We start from the raw sequence: 16508 nt of genomic DNA, 5'->3' as shown, positions 1-16508 counted from the left end.
CTTTCAAAATAATATTTAAAGTTATAATTACTCAGCTCAAATAGTTATCATTTTAGATACCCTTTTAAAAATGACCATTTGCTCCTCTCTTTCTTAAATGCAAGTAAGTTGAGCCTAAATCCAATTCCCCATCCTAATGGGCAATGGAAATAATATTCAAAAATAACTGGAAAATGACCAAAAAATATTATTTTGAGTGTCAAGAAACCATCATATGAAGAATCCCAGACTGTTCAGAAGTTTTGCCATTCAGGACCTATTCTGCTCAAAATCCATATGTGATTATTTTGTGCAGGAAACAGCATTTTCTGCATAGGCAACAACAGTTTCTATACAGAAAATATTTCTATGCAGAAATATTATTTCTTATACAGAAAATACTATAAATATGGATTTATGCAAAATTTGCATGGGGTTGATTTGCATAGAAAACATCATTTTCTGAGCAGAAAACAGCATTCCAGGCAGAAAATTACATGAACTGTGCAGAAGATGATGTTTTCTGTGCCCAACAAACATGTCTGAATTTTACACAGAACAAGTCCTGAATTCTGCTTTGAAAACAAAACCTTCTAAAACCTTCTCACAGGGGGAAAATTGCTAAAATTATTTGTTGCTTCCTTCAAGAAGAAATTCAGTGAAAAAATACATCTCTGATCCCAGCTGGAGTACATCCATGGAATAAATTCCAGAATTGTAGGTTTGTATTTTAATGAATCCCATTGAGTCAGTGGATCTACTGCAGTTAGGACTAGCAATTTGAGTTAGGCCATAGGTATTTTTTTGTTGCTTTAAAAATGCTAAAATGCACTGTCTTGTGGTATGATATACATTGCATCTGGCAAAAAATAATTCAGGGGCCATTTCACATTACACAATTTTAATGCTTTAATTCCACTTTAAGTGACTTGGAACCATCCTATGGAATCCTGTTATTTGCAGTGTAGGGAGAAATATTTGGAATTCTTTGCCAAAGAGCTCTGTTGCCACCCCACACTATAAATCTCATGATTCCATAGGATGCAACCATGCCATTTCATGTAAAATCATAGCACTAGGAAAGGGCTCCAGGGCTGGTGGCAGAAGACGGAAGTTCTCATGAAACTCCCAAAGACTTGTGCATAGAAGAAAGGTTTAATCAACTACATAGAACAGCAAGGCATCTTCTGGGACTAATAGTATTTCCCCCTTGGAAATCTTTTCCTTAGAATATCGGATCGGTGGAACCCTGCGGTTCGGAAGCGCATGCTGAGTGACAGCAGCCTAGGAAAGATGTCCCCACACTACGAGGTACCTGAAAAACAAAAGGAGGCCAGCCAGACGCACATGCTGCAGTAAGACCCCCCTCTGCATTTCTCTGCTTGATGCTGCATTGCTACCATCACCAAAGGCAATTTTACCTGCTCTTTTACAATGCATTTTTGATTCACTGTTCTGATCTATTGCATTTTCTGCTTTTTCCCTTTTCTTTTTTGTCAGTCTGCCTTATATTTTTTGCATCTTGTAAATTTCTCTTAGGAAATGTCTAGTACTCCAGTTCATTCTAAGTGGTTATAGCTGCATAGCAAAGAGTTTGAGTGGGGAAAAAGAAAATATAAAAAGACGCCTTGTTAGACTGTTGCTCTTTCTCACTTAGCATCTACAATGAATGGCAACAGCTCTTCTGAGTCTCAGGCAGGGATGAAACTAAAACATAACACAGATACAATGCATGATGTGAATGGAGTAATACCACAAGTTTCAAACAGTAAACACAGATTAAATATGAGGGACAAATAAATACATGGCCCCAGTTAGTTTTACATCAGGCATGTTTAGAAGCGAAGGCATTTTCAATTTCTAATGGGCAGAGACCATAGTTTGGTTGTTGAGTCCCAGATTCAAGTTCTGAGATCTCCAGTTAAAAAAGAAATAAAGAAAAGAAACAAGAGAACAAGCAATGTTAAATGCCACTGTCCATCAGAGTAGTAGAGTGTACTGGACTAGGTAGACACATTGACCTGGTCAGCTCCCTATGTTGCTCATCCTTGCCTGATGGCATGCAAAGTTCACAAACAGGAGCAAAGTTTATATAGCCACCAAAGAGGAGGTTATATTTGGTGAACTGCCAATGCTTTTTCTTGCAATACTCTGTATGTACTTTGGAAGTTTTGCCTTTGAAACACTCATCAGGCTATCATAACATTTCTTGGATTGTGTGTGCAGAGCAGATCACAGCTCCAGGTGAGCTGTCAGGGGACAATATGGTGCACCTGAGTTACAAATCTATACTGCAGTGCTTTCACATTCTAGCCAGAGGCCACAAATGACTCTAGCCTCAATGAAAAGAAAATGAAAAGGACAAATCTGAAAAGCAGTGACTTTCTTGTTTGTCAGTGATCTGTTGTGTTCATGCTGAACCCATTCCTTGATCCTGATTGCATTCCACAGTAACCTGAATAACAGTAGACTCCAACCTAATGTACCTAGGAAGAGTGTGGATCATTCTAGAGATGAGGATGAGATTAGTTTCAGTGCATTTTTCATCAGATTTATCCAAATTGCACCTCCAGGACACAAATTCAGTTTATGAACAGACAATCACACATTTGTGAATTTGTGATCCAAGTCAAGCACCTCCAGACAATATATGTGACAAATGTGTTTGTTTTTAAAAATGTAAGTGGAAACTATTTACATTTTTAATGGACACAATTGTTAATGGGAGAATACACTCAACTTGCTACTGTTAAAGGGAGCAACATGTACATAAGCCTTTCTGTGTGGGTAAAAAGAATAGCAATCTACTTTGTACCTGAATTACAAAATGTTTTGAAGTGGAAATTGGTGGACCTTGATGAGCCTTTGCTCCTGTTTACCTCTCTAGGTGTTCCAGTTTAAAAAAAAAAATAGGGAGGGCAAAAGAATATTACTTTGAAAACATAGAGTAAATAGGATTATTTACCCCCATCCTAAATTTGCTTGTTTTGTTTTGTTTTGGTTTTGCACATGTGTAAAGAAGCTCTCTCTCTCTCTCTCTGGCTTTGCTTCGCGAACGAAGATTCAGGAAGGACGCATCCCGTGCTTTGTACAAGCACGTTGGTGACTAAAAAGGCCAATTCGGGATAAACATGTCCGGTTGCAGAAAGCACAACAGAAAGTCTCCTTGGGTGATGTTTCCAGGTTGCGGTACTTTCTGTGTTGTCGTTTCTCTTCGAGGCTCGTTCGGCATGAGCTTTTGAAGAAGGCTGTAGCGTCATGGATAGTGCGTCTCCATGCCTCCCGATGCGAGGCCAGGGAGGACCATTGTTGGTGATCTAACTGGCCAAGCCTGAGATGTTGTTTCAGGGAGTCCTTGTATCTCTTCTTTGGGACGCCCCTCTTATGCTGACCCATGGCGAGTTCACCGTAGAATACTATTTTGGGGAGGCGATGGTCCATCCTAGAAACGTGTCCTGCCCAGCGCAGCTGCGTCCTCAATAGCATGGCCTTAGTGCTGGTGATCCCTGCTTGCTCAAGGACAGCAACATTCGTCACATAGGCAGTCCAGTGTATATTTAGAATTGTGCGTAAACAGCGCTGATGAAAGCGTTCAAGGAGTCGTAGGTGTTGGCGATAGTGACCCATGTTTCAGACCCATAGAGGAGAATAGACAGTACAATGGCTCTATACACACTGATTTTTGTGCTTCGCCTCAAGTGTTTGTTACTCCAGACTCTTTTGCGAAGCCTTCTGAATGCGCTATATGCCTTTGCCAGTCTGTGATCGATCTCTTTATCAATCTTGGCATCTGAGGAGATGATGCTTCCCAGGTAGGTGAACTGCTGGATGGACTTAAGCACAGATGTGCCTACGGTGATGTGGGGATGGTAGTGTTCTTCCTGAGGTGCCGGCTGGTAAAGAACTTCCATTTTCTTCAGACTGACTTCCAGTCCAAAGAGCTCTGCAGCTGTTGCAAAGCAGGATGTTAGGTGCTGCAGAGCTGCTTCCGTATGGGCAACAAGGGCAGCATCATCAGCAAAAAGCAGCTCACGGACTAGATAGTTTAGAGTCTTAGTGCGGGCCCTCAGGCGGCTTAAGTTAAACAGGCTACCATCAGTACAGTAGCGTATATAAATGCCATAGTCTTCTTCTTTGAAATCTGCCGTAGCCCTTTGGAGCATCATGCTGAAGAAGATTGTAAATAAAGTTGGAGCAAGAACACAACCTTGTTTTACACCATTAGTGATTAGAAAGGGCTCCGAGAGAGCGTCACCATATCTGACTTGACCTTGCTGGCCTTCATGTAGCAGGATGATCATTTGGAGGAATTTGGGGGGGGCATCCTAGTTGTTCCAGGATCTGCCACAGACCTTTTCTACTCACAGTGTTGAAGGCTTTGGTGAGGTCGACAAATGTTACATAGAGTCCTTTGTTCTGCTCTCTACATTTCTCTTGCAGTTGTCTGAGGGCAAATACCATGTCTGTAGTGCTCCTATTAGCTCTGAAGCCACATTGGCTTTCGGGGAGAAGTTCTTCTGCAATGGCAGGAACTAATCTGTTCAGCAGTATCCTTGCGAGGATTTTTCCAGCAATGGAGAGCAGTGTTATACCTCAGTAGTTCGAGCAATCCAATTTTGCTCCTTTTTTCTTGTACAGGGTGATGATGACTGCATCTCGGAGATGCAGTTCGCCTTTTTCCCAGCAACTCACAAGGAGTTCGTGGAGTTTAGCATGGAGTGCATGACCTCCATGTTTCCAAGCTTCAGGTGGAATTCCATCAATCCCGGCAGCCTTGCCGTTTTTCATCTGCTGTATGGCCTTAACGGTTTCTTCCAAAGTGGGAGCTATGTCCAATTCTTTCTTCATCAGTTGTTGTGTCATCTGTTGAATAAGTGAATCTTGGACTACTCGGTTGGCACTAAAGAGGCTTTGGAAGTGTTCAGCCCATCGGTCCAGAATGGAAGCTTTATCTGTGATTAGTGTTTGACCATCTGAACTGTATAGGGAGCTTTGGGTCTGATATGTAGGTCTGAATGCTGCTTTAAGAGCTTCGTAAAATCCTCTGGAATCACTCAGATCTGCACAACATTGTGTCTTTTTTGCTAAATTGATCCACCACTTGTTCTCAATGTCTCTGAGTTTTTGTTGGAGTTGACTACATACAAGGCGAAAGGCTGCTTTTCTTACATGACAGGATGGCTGGGCGAGGTGTGCCTGGTGAGCAGTTCTCTTCTTTGCCAACAGCTCCTGGATCTCTTGGTTGTTTTCATCAAACCAGTCTTGGTTTTTCTTGAGGGAGAACCCCAAGGATTCTTCCGCAGACTGCAGGATGCTGTTTTTGATAAGTTGCCAAAGCGCTGTAGGAGAAGAGTCTATAGGGTGGTCTTCAAGTTTTGTTTGCAGATTTGCCTGAAAGTTGTTTCTCATGGCAGCTTGTTGAAGATTATTGACTTGGACTCTCCTCTTTAGGATGCCACCTCTCTTAGGTTTAAACTTAAAATGAAGATTTAGTTTACATCTTACGAGGCGATGATCTGTTTGACATTCTGCACTGGGCATCACTCGGGTATGACGGACATCGCGAATATTTCTCTGGCGCACTAGGATGTAGTCAATGAGGTGCCAGTGTTTGGATCTGGGGTGCATCCAGGTTGTCTTCAGGCTGTCTTTCTGCTGAAAGATGGTGTTTGTAATAGTCAGCTGCTGTTCTGCACAAAATTCTAGCTGGAGATGTCCGTTAACATTACAGTTTCCAACACCATGCTTGCCTAAAACACCTTTCCAGGCTTGGAAGTTCTTTCCTACTCTGGAATTGAAGTCACCTAGGATAATGATTTTGTCTCCTGCAGGGACTTTTTGTATAAGGTGGCATAGGTCTGAGTAGAATTTGTCTTTCTCCGCAGGGTCGGCTTGCATAGTTGGGGCATATATACTGAAGAGAACAACATGTGGGAGGCGTAAGGAGATAATGCGATCAGAATGTCCTGTTGGCAAGGTTTCGAGTTTGGAGGCGATGGAGTTTTTGATCATGAAGCCTACACCTGAAAGATGTTTTTCAGTTTTGGGTTTGCCAGACCAATAGAGTGTGTAGCCAGCACCGTGTTCTTTAAGGCTGCCTTCCTCGTGGAGACGAACTTCACTAAGAGCAGCAATGTTGATGTTCAGTCGTGACAATTCATGGGCTATTAGAGCAGAACGACGCTCAGGACGTCCACTGTCTGCAGAATCTTGCATGGTTCTGATGTTCCAGCATGCAAGCGTTAGTCTGTTTGCACCTTTGGAGGCTGGTGTGTGCCTTTGTCTCTTTGTCTTTGTTTGACCGCATCAGAAGATTCCCGTTGGCCGCGGCTAGCCAACCGGGTTGTTGGGGATGAGCTTTCTTTAGGCCACCTTTTCTAGGCCCCTCTCCATATGGAGCAAGCAGTGCTCTCCTTAAAAAAGGCTGCTTGGTCATTCAGGATGCTGCCGAACAAGACTATCATCCCCGGTCAGTCTCAAGCAATCAAAGTCCTGAACCACCTGCATGCAGGGTTGGGTCTGCAGCTTCCAGTGCATCTTTACACCTGCCGTTTCGTGTAAAGAAGCTACAAAGCAAAGAAACTGAGACTGTTAAAATTTGGCCATATGATTAGAAGACATATTCACGCAGAAAGGAAAATAATGGTTAGTAAGGTAGAAGGGAGTAGAAAATGAGGAAGATCTCATTCCAGATGGATAGGCTCAATCAAGAAAGCCACAGCCCTGAGTCTGCAAGACCTGAGCAGGGATGTTGATGAAAGATGGCTTAGAGGTCTCTCATTAATGAGATTGCCATAAGCTGAAGTCAATTTGATAGCTATTAACAATAGCAAAAGATGCTACGAACCTAGGCAACTGAACTACGTCATGCATGACAACATCTTGCTCCTCTATGTTTTTTCTATAACTATACGTATTTAATGAGCTCAGGGTGGCAAGCTAGTTTCCTTTTCAAACACTGTGAAGTAGGTTAGGCTGGGGGGGAAAATAGATTCTCTCTGATCCTAGCTAGATGCTTAATCCATGGATGGGCAACTCTCAACTAACCAGCACACTCAGTACTGAGAAATACTGAGAGTTACAGTCCAACAAAAGAGGGTGGCACTTTTCCCACTTCTCTGCCAGCCAGTGCTTAATTGATAGACTAAGGGGGAGGGATATAGATGGGTGGTTCCATGCCACCTGTCTTTACCCCTAGTTGGCGCCGTGCGAACCGCGCATGGCACTGACACACTCCCTAAAAAGAAGCCGCCTAGAGCAGCTTCTTTTTAGGAGTGCCATAATGGCACTCGCACACCCTGACACCACTGCTTCCAGCGAGCACTGTTTGAGTACATGGATGCCTGCATGTCATCTTTGCATGCCGCGTGTGGGTGGGGCTGTGGCAAGATGGCACACGGTGCCACTATTAGGGCTGAGCGTGTATGGACTCCCAGCCCTACGGAGCCCTTAAATCAGCCCCAGCACGGAGCTTTTTACCCATCTGTATCAGGCCTAAGTTGTCTGGTGAATTTTTAAAAGGGTGGACTCGGTTGTTTCTAGAAAAAGTTGCACCACTCGTGAAGTGGTTACATTTGTGATTTTTTGTTTTCTTAGGAATTTGATGAGTTTTTGTAAAAGTCACATTTTTACATGTTGATGGCGATGATGAACATTTTAATCATGGACACATGTGATCCCCCCCCCTTGATTTGCACATATCTGGCCAGATTGATTGTTGAATTCAGGGCTGAAGAGCTAGGGATTGATTTGTGTGTATATATGTGTGTATGTGTTGTGTGGACTGAAAATCCAATCAAGTCAGTTTTAGCAATAAAAAACTCTCCCTTCTAATTTGCTCTGCTTCTAGCAGTGTTGCAGAACCATGGCGAATGTGGACTGAAGGAAGAAGTTAGAATAGCAAGTGGGGAGCAACCATATGATTCATTGGCTATCTGCTGGATTCCTTGTTGTCTTACTTCTCAGTGTGCAGTGTGGTGATGTGAATGGGCACTAGCCTGCACAGGCTACAGATACAGAATGAGGTTGTGTACTTCAGTGTCAAAGTCTGAGTGCAGGCTAATGTTGTGTGCATTACCCAGTAAAACAACTTCTTTAACAGATGTAACCAAGCTTCCTTGGCCTAGACTTCATAAAAGCTGCACCAGAACTTGGAAATTTTACTTCTTTAAGGACTATCATTCCACAGATCATAGAATCATAGAATCGTAGAGTTGGAAGAGACCACAAGAGCTATCCACTCCAACCCCTGCCATACAGGAAATCTAAATCAAAGCATCCCCAACAGATGGTCATCCAGCCTCTATTTGAAGACCTCTAAGGAAGGAGAATTCACTACACTCCGAGGGAGTTTGTTCCACTGTTGATCAGCCCTTACTGTCAGGAGGTTCCTCCTAATGTTGAAGTGGAATCTCTTTCCCTGCAGTTTGCATCCATTGTTCCGTGTTCTAGTCTCTGGAGCAGGAGAAAACAAGTTTGCTCTCTCCTCTACATGACATCCCTTCAAATATTTAAACAGGGTTATCATATACTTCTCTTCTTCAGGCTAAACATCCCCAGCTCCTTAAGTCGTTCCTCATAGGACATGGTTTCCAGACCCTTCACCATTTTAATTGCCCTCCTTTGGACACGCTCCAGTTTCTCAATGTCCTTTTTGAATTGTGGTGCCCAGAACTGGACACAATATTCCAGGAAGCAGAATACTTCCTGGATAGTGGCACTATTACTTCCCTTGATCTAGGCACTATACTTCTATTGATGCAGCTTAAAATTGCATTGGCCTTATTAGCTGCCGCATCACACTGTTGACTCATGTTCAACTTGTGGTCTACTTGGACTCCTAGATCACTTTCAGTAGTCACTTTTCCGATGGGATTCTGGAATACTAGTCCAAAAAAAGGAACATTTCTGAGCTCTGTAATGTCCCTAGAAAACAACAATAACAACCAAAACCAAAGTATGAAACATTTCCAACTGGCAGTTGCTCAGATTTGTTTGCATAAGTGATTCCCATGCAAATGAAAAATTTCTCTAACAAAGGGTCTGTCTCCTCTCCCCCCACTGCACCCTCTTGTTGTCAGGGACAGAATCACAAAGAATTGGAATAAAAGCTGCTGTTTCTGATGAGAAGAAGAACACTTTTCTGGCCCTATCCATACGTGTTGAAAACAGAGCACACTGTGACTGTGAAAGGCTGGTGTGCCCCCACTCCTCTGTTCCAGTTTTGAGTGAATAATTGTATAATTCAAATTCCCTAGGGTGGAAGCAAGATTGATCTTTCCCCTTTTTCTCAACCTTGGAAAGGGAAACTCTTAATTATGTTTTTGTAGCATCTTTGCACCTGACGCATCACTGAGGAAATTTGCCTGCTGACAAATTGTTCTGGCAGGTAGTGACATGCAGAATGCACCCACCTGCCAAAAGCTTACAAATTGGCATCTTCCAAACAAGCTTGCTGTTCACTAGCACTGCCTCCCCTCCCCTCCTTTGCCCTGCTTGCCAGCAAGCCTGCTTCCCTCCCTCCCAGCCATCTCTGGAATGAAATATCTGAACATCCAAGTTCTTAGCTCCTTCTCTGGAACTTATTTCTCAAAACACAATTGTATTCAGTTGGCTAACAGCATTGCTTCTCCGGCATAGAGATGTTTTGCTGCAGTTCTGATTTTAAAATCTCATCCAAATATTGCCAATCAGGAAGAATATAAGAAAAGCCATGTTGGATCTTCTTGTACAGCATTCTCTTTCTTCAGTGGCTTTAAAAAGCCCCAAAACAGGACTTAATGTCTTCATTACATCAGCCCTTCCACTCATATTTCTCAGGTATTGAGACATGCTGCTCTAAGAAAGGAAAAAAAAATACATTAGCCATGATAACTAGTAGCAATTCATAAGCAAACAGCAAGAAGGATGAGGCATCTATACTGTAGAAATAATGCAGTTTGACATCACCTTAAGCGCTTTAATGCAATCCTATGAAATCCTAGGATTTGTCGTTTTACAATGTCTTTAGTCTTCTCTACCAAAGAGTGCTCATGCCTCACAAAACTACAAATCCCAGGATTTTGTAGGAGAGAGCCATGGCAGTTTAAGTGGTGTCAAACAACATTATTTCTACAGTGCAGATGCATCCAAAGAAAGGATAAAAGATAAAGGCTTGAATCCTATTGTTCCAACTACAGCAAACCCATTCAATCAGTGAGATTTACCTATGTGTTGATTCACCACTGCAATGTTAATTCAGTGGAGCCATTCAGGTTGGGAATAACCAGTAAGATTCATACCAAGAGTTTTTGAATATGAACTACAAGACATTTTCAAAAAGAATTTGAATATATTTTAGGAGACAGAATACTTTGCTAGAAAACACAGTGTGGTAAACATATCTTTTCCTCCTCCTATTGCTTGTTCCTAGTGGTATCCATTTCCTCCTTCTTTTCTGGCTGCACTCATTGCCTTGACTAGAACAAAAGGGAACCTTCCTTTCATCTTTCCTTTTTTGTTCCTTCCATCCTTCCACTTTATTATTTTCTGTTTCCTTTTCTCCTGATGTCATTTGAACAAAAATATTAGATGGTCATGTTGTGTGACGGCAAGCAGTGAGCCAATATCAGGTTGGCAAATATTGTGTGATGAATTTCCATTTGTCTACTGATGAGGGGGGAAAACATGCCGAGATTTGACTGCTTTCGACATTTGCGTCTTCTCAAAACTTGGACGAGTGAAACCTATATTTAAAGGAAAAGGATAGAGCCTGTAAATTGTTCAAACTGTTTTTCACATGTTTGGGTATTGGACTAAAAGCAATGTCCTCTTGTTGAGTTGCATGTAAAAATATGTATATTCTAAATGTTGTGGTTGTGTCTATATGTTTCAGAAAAGAGGAGGAGACCACACAAAATCTTAACTATAATTGAAATGAATTTCTTCAAGGATCCTTTTGGGGGGGGCAGGCTCCAGGGGAGAAGACTGTGACCAGGTAACTTGTGTGCCTTCTCAGTTTGCTCCCCAGTGTTAACTGTGCATCAGCAACTTCAAGGCTTTTGTTCTTCATCTGTAAATGGTACTTGACCCTTGAAATAGAGGACAACTCTCCATAAAGTAGGAAACCTGGCCACAATATTCTTGTACATTCTCAAATTTACACATCTGATTTGTTGATAGTTGAGGCCAATAGACTTGTAACCAGCAACTGAAAGCAAAATCACTGGCATGCATCATGGTTATAAATCCCAATGTGCCTTCACTCAGATCAGCTATGAAAACCAACTGGTAAACTCATCACAGTTGGTAAATATTTCCTTGGGCTATGTAACTTCAAGCTAAAGGGTACAGGTTTTCATTCTAAATGCTCTCTCCAGGGGGAGAGGGGTGGGCCTCTATGTAGAAAATTAACACACCACCACAAAGAGTTCAGCATAACCTTATTCTCTTTGTGATATCTTATTTTTAACATCTGGAGAAGTTTGTTGTTGTTGTTTGTATGAGAGAAAAAGGGCATATGTGTGTAGCTCACCTTTTCAGTTTGATATCAAAGAGTTTAGATAAAGCTTTACTGATCGATCCTGAACTGACTTTTCATGTAAAAGGTTCTATGATGCTTCCAAATGATTTTAAGACGCTTTCAAAAGATTAAGATTTTGATTACAGTAAATGTACTCTTTGCAGTTTTCCTACAGCAGATTGTAAAATAGACTGTGGCTTATTTATTCATACCTAATCCCAGAGTTTGGAAAAGGTATTTTTGGGACTACCTTTTCACCAAAGCTTTCAGAATTACTCAATCTGTATGGCCATAAGGCTTGCCAGCTCAGGGACTCTGGAAAGCATAGTTCAGAAGAGTAGGTTCTACTTAATTCTAACATTTACATCTTGTGTAAATCCTTTTCTTCTTAGTTGGCTTTAGTTTCATAAGAGCGCCTCTAGGTGGCAATAGAGCATCAAGGATAAAGGCTTGTGCAGGAAGTTGTATAACTTGTCTCAGACTTTGTGCAGAAAGATAAAACTTAAGTAGATAAGAAGAGGGTAATGTTAAAAAGAAAACACTGAACCAAGGGCAACCCAATAGGGAGAGGGAAAAGTAATACCAGAACTACTATACTTTCTTTTTAAGATCCCATATCAGTTCTACATGTCTATTGTTGAAATTTCAAACCACATTGGTCTATGAACAAATATGGCCTGTGAGGTATGAGTTTATTGCTGCTGTTTTAGATGCTCAACTGATAGAGATAACTTAAGTGAGCCAGACCCAGTGTCCATAGGTGGTATCCTCACCCACTGCTCCAGCCAGTGTCAGTTTGAAATAAGAATTCAGACAGCAGTGGGAAAGGCATGGCTCTGTGGATACTGTTGGACTATAACTCCCATCATTCCTGGTTAGCATAACTAATGGAGAAAAATGATAGGAATTGCAGTCCAGCAACATCAAGAGAGCCTCTGATCTAGAAGCTGACACCCAGGTCCCTGATGCCCAGCTCTGTTTGCTGCTACTTGGTATGTTCACACACTTAGCCCACTATCATAGAAGCAGATCCACTACTGTGCACCTTAAAGCAGGCCCGAAGTGGAATCAGAGAAGATGTTTAAGTTGTCTCAGATCCACAGTTTAGAATAGGTGACAGGTAACCTGGTTTAGGCCTACACCTCTCATAAGTCTGAGTCACCATAACTAATGTTTGGGATCTGTCCCAAACATCTGGAGTTCCTACTGATTTAGAATATGGATATAATTTAATAAACCCCAAAGGAGGGTTTATGGTACACACAGCATTCACCATGGGTACTGCTGTACCCAAAAATTACCTATAAACTTCCAAAACATATTTTACCTTTGGAATATTTAGGGCCTAACCAGCATTCACTGAAAAGACTTCAGCATTCAAAGAGTTCTTGTAGGTATCGAAGGACATTGTAATTCAAAATATGAGAGACTTTTATGTAATATTTCCTTTGATCTTGGCCTGTTTTTATCCCCCATTCCTCCATCATTTCTTCTTAATCATTCTTTTATTTATGAGCTATGAGCCATGCACATGAACACTATTTATGAGCCATGCACATAAACACTTAACACTATGGGAAAGCTTGGATTTAAATACACATCTTGGACCTTTAACCCCTTCATCAATTTTCTTTCTGCCAGATTTGGTGCCAAGTTTTTAAAAACTCTGGCCACCTTACTAAACAGCAGAAGTACTCAGGGGTGCACTCAACTGATAGGACTATGAAAGAATGAGCCATGTTTGACTTTTGCACAAAGACAAGAAAAGTTGTTTTGGAAGAAAAAAATAATTCTCCTTCATCAAGGATCATTAACCTCATGTTCACATATCTTGGAGCATTTATAGATATAAGTTCAATGGCTTTACTTTTAACTCCTTTTCTAAAAGTGAGAAATGAGGAATTAACAGTCCCATAAGTGGTTTGCAGGGCTAGAACCAGATGTACTCATGGACTACAACCATTCTCTAGTAATCACTAACCTAAGATTGGCATGGTAATATTCAAAAACCATGATGGAGAGATTCCTGGACTGCTGAGAATCTTTGCAGTTTGGGCCCTGTTCAGTGCAAAATTTACACAAGGGTTTTTTGCACAGAAAATAATATTTTGTACAGAAATATTATTTTCTGCTTGGAAGATGCTGTTTCCTGCATTGAAAATGCTCTTTTCTGCACCAAAAATATGAATTTTCCTTAGAATAAATCCCACATTGCAAATTCTCTTTGACAACAGAGTAGGTTTTTTTAAGATTTGTTGTGGTGGGAAGAAAATTATTAAAGTTACTCATGGTTTCCTTTGGGAACAAAAGGGATAGTCTCCATTGCAGATGGTTGTTGTTGTTGTGTGCCTTCAAGTCCTTTCAAAGACCTACAAATACATGTTTGAGTGGGAGAGTAAGTGAAACAAAAGGAATGCTTGTGCATATGTGGTAATCAGATGTAAGACATCTCTCAAATGATTTTACCTCCATTAAGAAAGCCAATGTCCATTTGTATCCTGAGAAAAGGATCCTCTTTGAAAGACAGACATTTCTTTCAGTTAAAGATGAGGCACAAGTGAGCTCATGAGAACAGAAAACATTAAGGTGGGGGGGCATAGTTTCAGGATTTCTTTTGTTTGTCAGTTAACTGGTAGAAGAAATCCTTTCAGAGGATGTTAGCAAGTATGTGGAAAATGCATCACTTGATCTGCAAAGAAGAGAAGGGCCATAAAGCTCCATGGAGGTGCTGTAAAGGTATTGTTATTTAGCACTTTAAATTCTTAAAGGCTTTGCTTTAAAATACTCTGGGTGGCAGAGGGCTTCAGTGACAGGGTTATTGATAAAAATAGCTGCTTTACACCAGCCTGTCTGTTCTCTAGAGCCTTTTGTCTTTATGAATAATGTACTCAGTTGCAGAAAATTTTCCTTAGAATGTGCCTGGAGGAGGCTAGTTGAATTTCCATGAATCCTCAAATCCCATAGAACTAGCTCTACACTGCAAATCTCTTCGCTTGTTTCCCTCAGTGCAAATGTTTTCCTTCTCATCCAGTCTTGCTCCTGAAAACTAAAATGGCATTTTTTAAATAAAACCTTTGGATAGGTCTGACTAGCCAAAGTTTTATTTTAAGAGCTTATCGCTTGGTGTTTTAAATTGCTGGGATGCAGGATGGAGGCAGGAATTATCACACACTAAATCACCACCAAATTGTCACCTGCCATCAGCCTGGGTCCCAGCCAGGTGCAAGCCACACTCTGCCAGCACTTTTTAGAAGTTGGAAAGCTTTCTGTCTTCTAGAAAGTGCTGGTGGAGCATGGCTTGGACCCGGGCTCATGGCGGCTGGCAGTTCAGTGGCAATTTAGTGTGTGATAATCCCTGCCTCTATCCCGTGTCCTATCTGCAGCCCAGGAGGCTGGAGTCGATTTAAAACACCAAGCTCTTAGGTGTCTGAGTTATCTTGATCACAGTTAGTTTTTTGTGGGTTTTTCGGCATTGTGGCCATGTTCTAGCAGAGTTTCTTCCTGACGTTTCACCAGCATCTGTGGCTGGCATCTTCAGAGACTGTTTGCCTGTAAAGGACTTGGCTGTTCTCTGAAGATGCCAGCCACAGATGCTGGCAAAACGTCAGGAAGAAACTCTGCTGGAAAATGGTCACATAGCCCGAAAAACCTACAAAAACTATGGATGCCAGCCATGAAAGCCTTTGACTTCACATTGATCACAGTTAATTGTTAATCACTGAGCTTTTTAAAGAACAAGTCCTTAAAAACTCACCTGGGCTCTGCTGTTTGGACCTAGAATTTCAGGTACTGAGTTTGGGAGTTAGGTCTTATCTGGACTGCAGAAATAATGCAGTTTTACACTGCTTTAACTGCCATGGCTCAATGCTATGGAATTCCAGGGGTTGTAATTTTGTGAGCTATTTAGCCTTCTGTGTCAGAAAGCTCTGGTGCCACAACAAACCGCAAGTCTCAGGATTATGTAATATTGAGCCATGGCAGTTAAAGTGGTGTCAAACTGGAATCTTTCTGCAGTGCAGATTAGACCCTAGTCTAGTGAATTACAGCCAATTGTGTAGAGGTACAACAACATATTGTGTAGTCAGGTATTGGCTAAAATCTTCTGAGCTTGGAACAGAAACAGGCTTCACATGCTCATAAAACCTTGTTTCAAAGAAGAGGAAAGTTTTGCAAGATTCTTCTCTGAAGATTTCTAGCTTTTCTGACTCAGTTAAATTCTTCATGACCATGAGAAAAGTCTTTCCTGGTTCAGCAAAAATTTTCATTTAGGGAATTGTGTGTGTGTGTGTGTGTGTAGTTTAAACAGCATATACTAGCAGCTGATCCAGCATGCATGTTTACTATTTTGTTGCAGAATATGAACTTCAAGAATGAGGAGGACATCCAGTCCACAATGGTCAAAAATGGATTTCCTGACAATTAGGAAAATGTATCAGAAAGAATAATAAAGCACCAGTGCTTTCACACAGTTTTCTCTCACTATTTGAATGTCCCAGAGGGTTTCTGAGAAAAATATTTTTGTGTGACATTCTTCACATCCCAAAGTGTTTGGGACGATTTTTCTGTGCAAAGAAATACATGGCTTCTTTTTGCAGGAAACAGTGTTTTCTGTCCTGAAATGTGTGGGTACAGGAAATGTAAGGCTTTTTGGTGAAAGAAATTTCTCCAGACAAAAATATTTGTATTCTCCTACAGCTGGGAGAAAACTACAGTTATTATTTATCCTTGATTCAAGGACAAAATAATCAATAATTATGGAATACCTTCTCTTAACCTGAAAGAGTGGTTTTCCTCTGCAATCTCCTCCTTTTATTGAGTGTAATGGAGCTATATTCATCCATTGTATTGAATAGGGTGAAATTTAATAGGCCAGAGGGACAAAAAGTGAAAGGGAAAAACCCCAACCCCATTGTGGAGGGCAAGAAGGCCTCCATGGAAGGTATCGATCTGAAGGGAGAAGCGGGAGATTTAAATAAAATTTATTATTATTATTATTATTATTATTATTATTATTATTATTATTATTATT

The 16508-nt window shown here is 41.2% G+C and overlaps 1 protein-coding gene across 1 annotated transcript in view; it reads left to right on the top strand.

Moving 5' to 3' along the window:
* Nucleotides 1-16508, top strand: part of DGKI (diacylglycerol kinase iota) — a 158074-nt gene that overhangs the window by 92527 nt on the left and 49039 nt on the right. The window contains exon 16 of the mRNA XM_042469134.1: nucleotides 1209-1334. Within this exon, the coding sequence (XP_042325068.1) occupies nucleotides 1209-1334 (126 nt within the window). The remainder of the gene's footprint in view (nucleotides 1-1208; nucleotides 1335-16508) is intronic.

Source organism: Sceloporus undulatus, chromosome 5 (assembly GCF_019175285.1).
Source record: "Sceloporus undulatus isolate JIND9_A2432 ecotype Alabama chromosome 5, SceUnd_v1.1, whole genome shotgun sequence".
Taxonomy (NCBI): domain Eukaryota; kingdom Metazoa; phylum Chordata; class Lepidosauria; order Squamata; family Phrynosomatidae; genus Sceloporus; species Sceloporus undulatus.
Note: the sequence above shows the minus strand (reverse complement) of the source record. Positions and strands in the feature narration are given on the sequence as shown.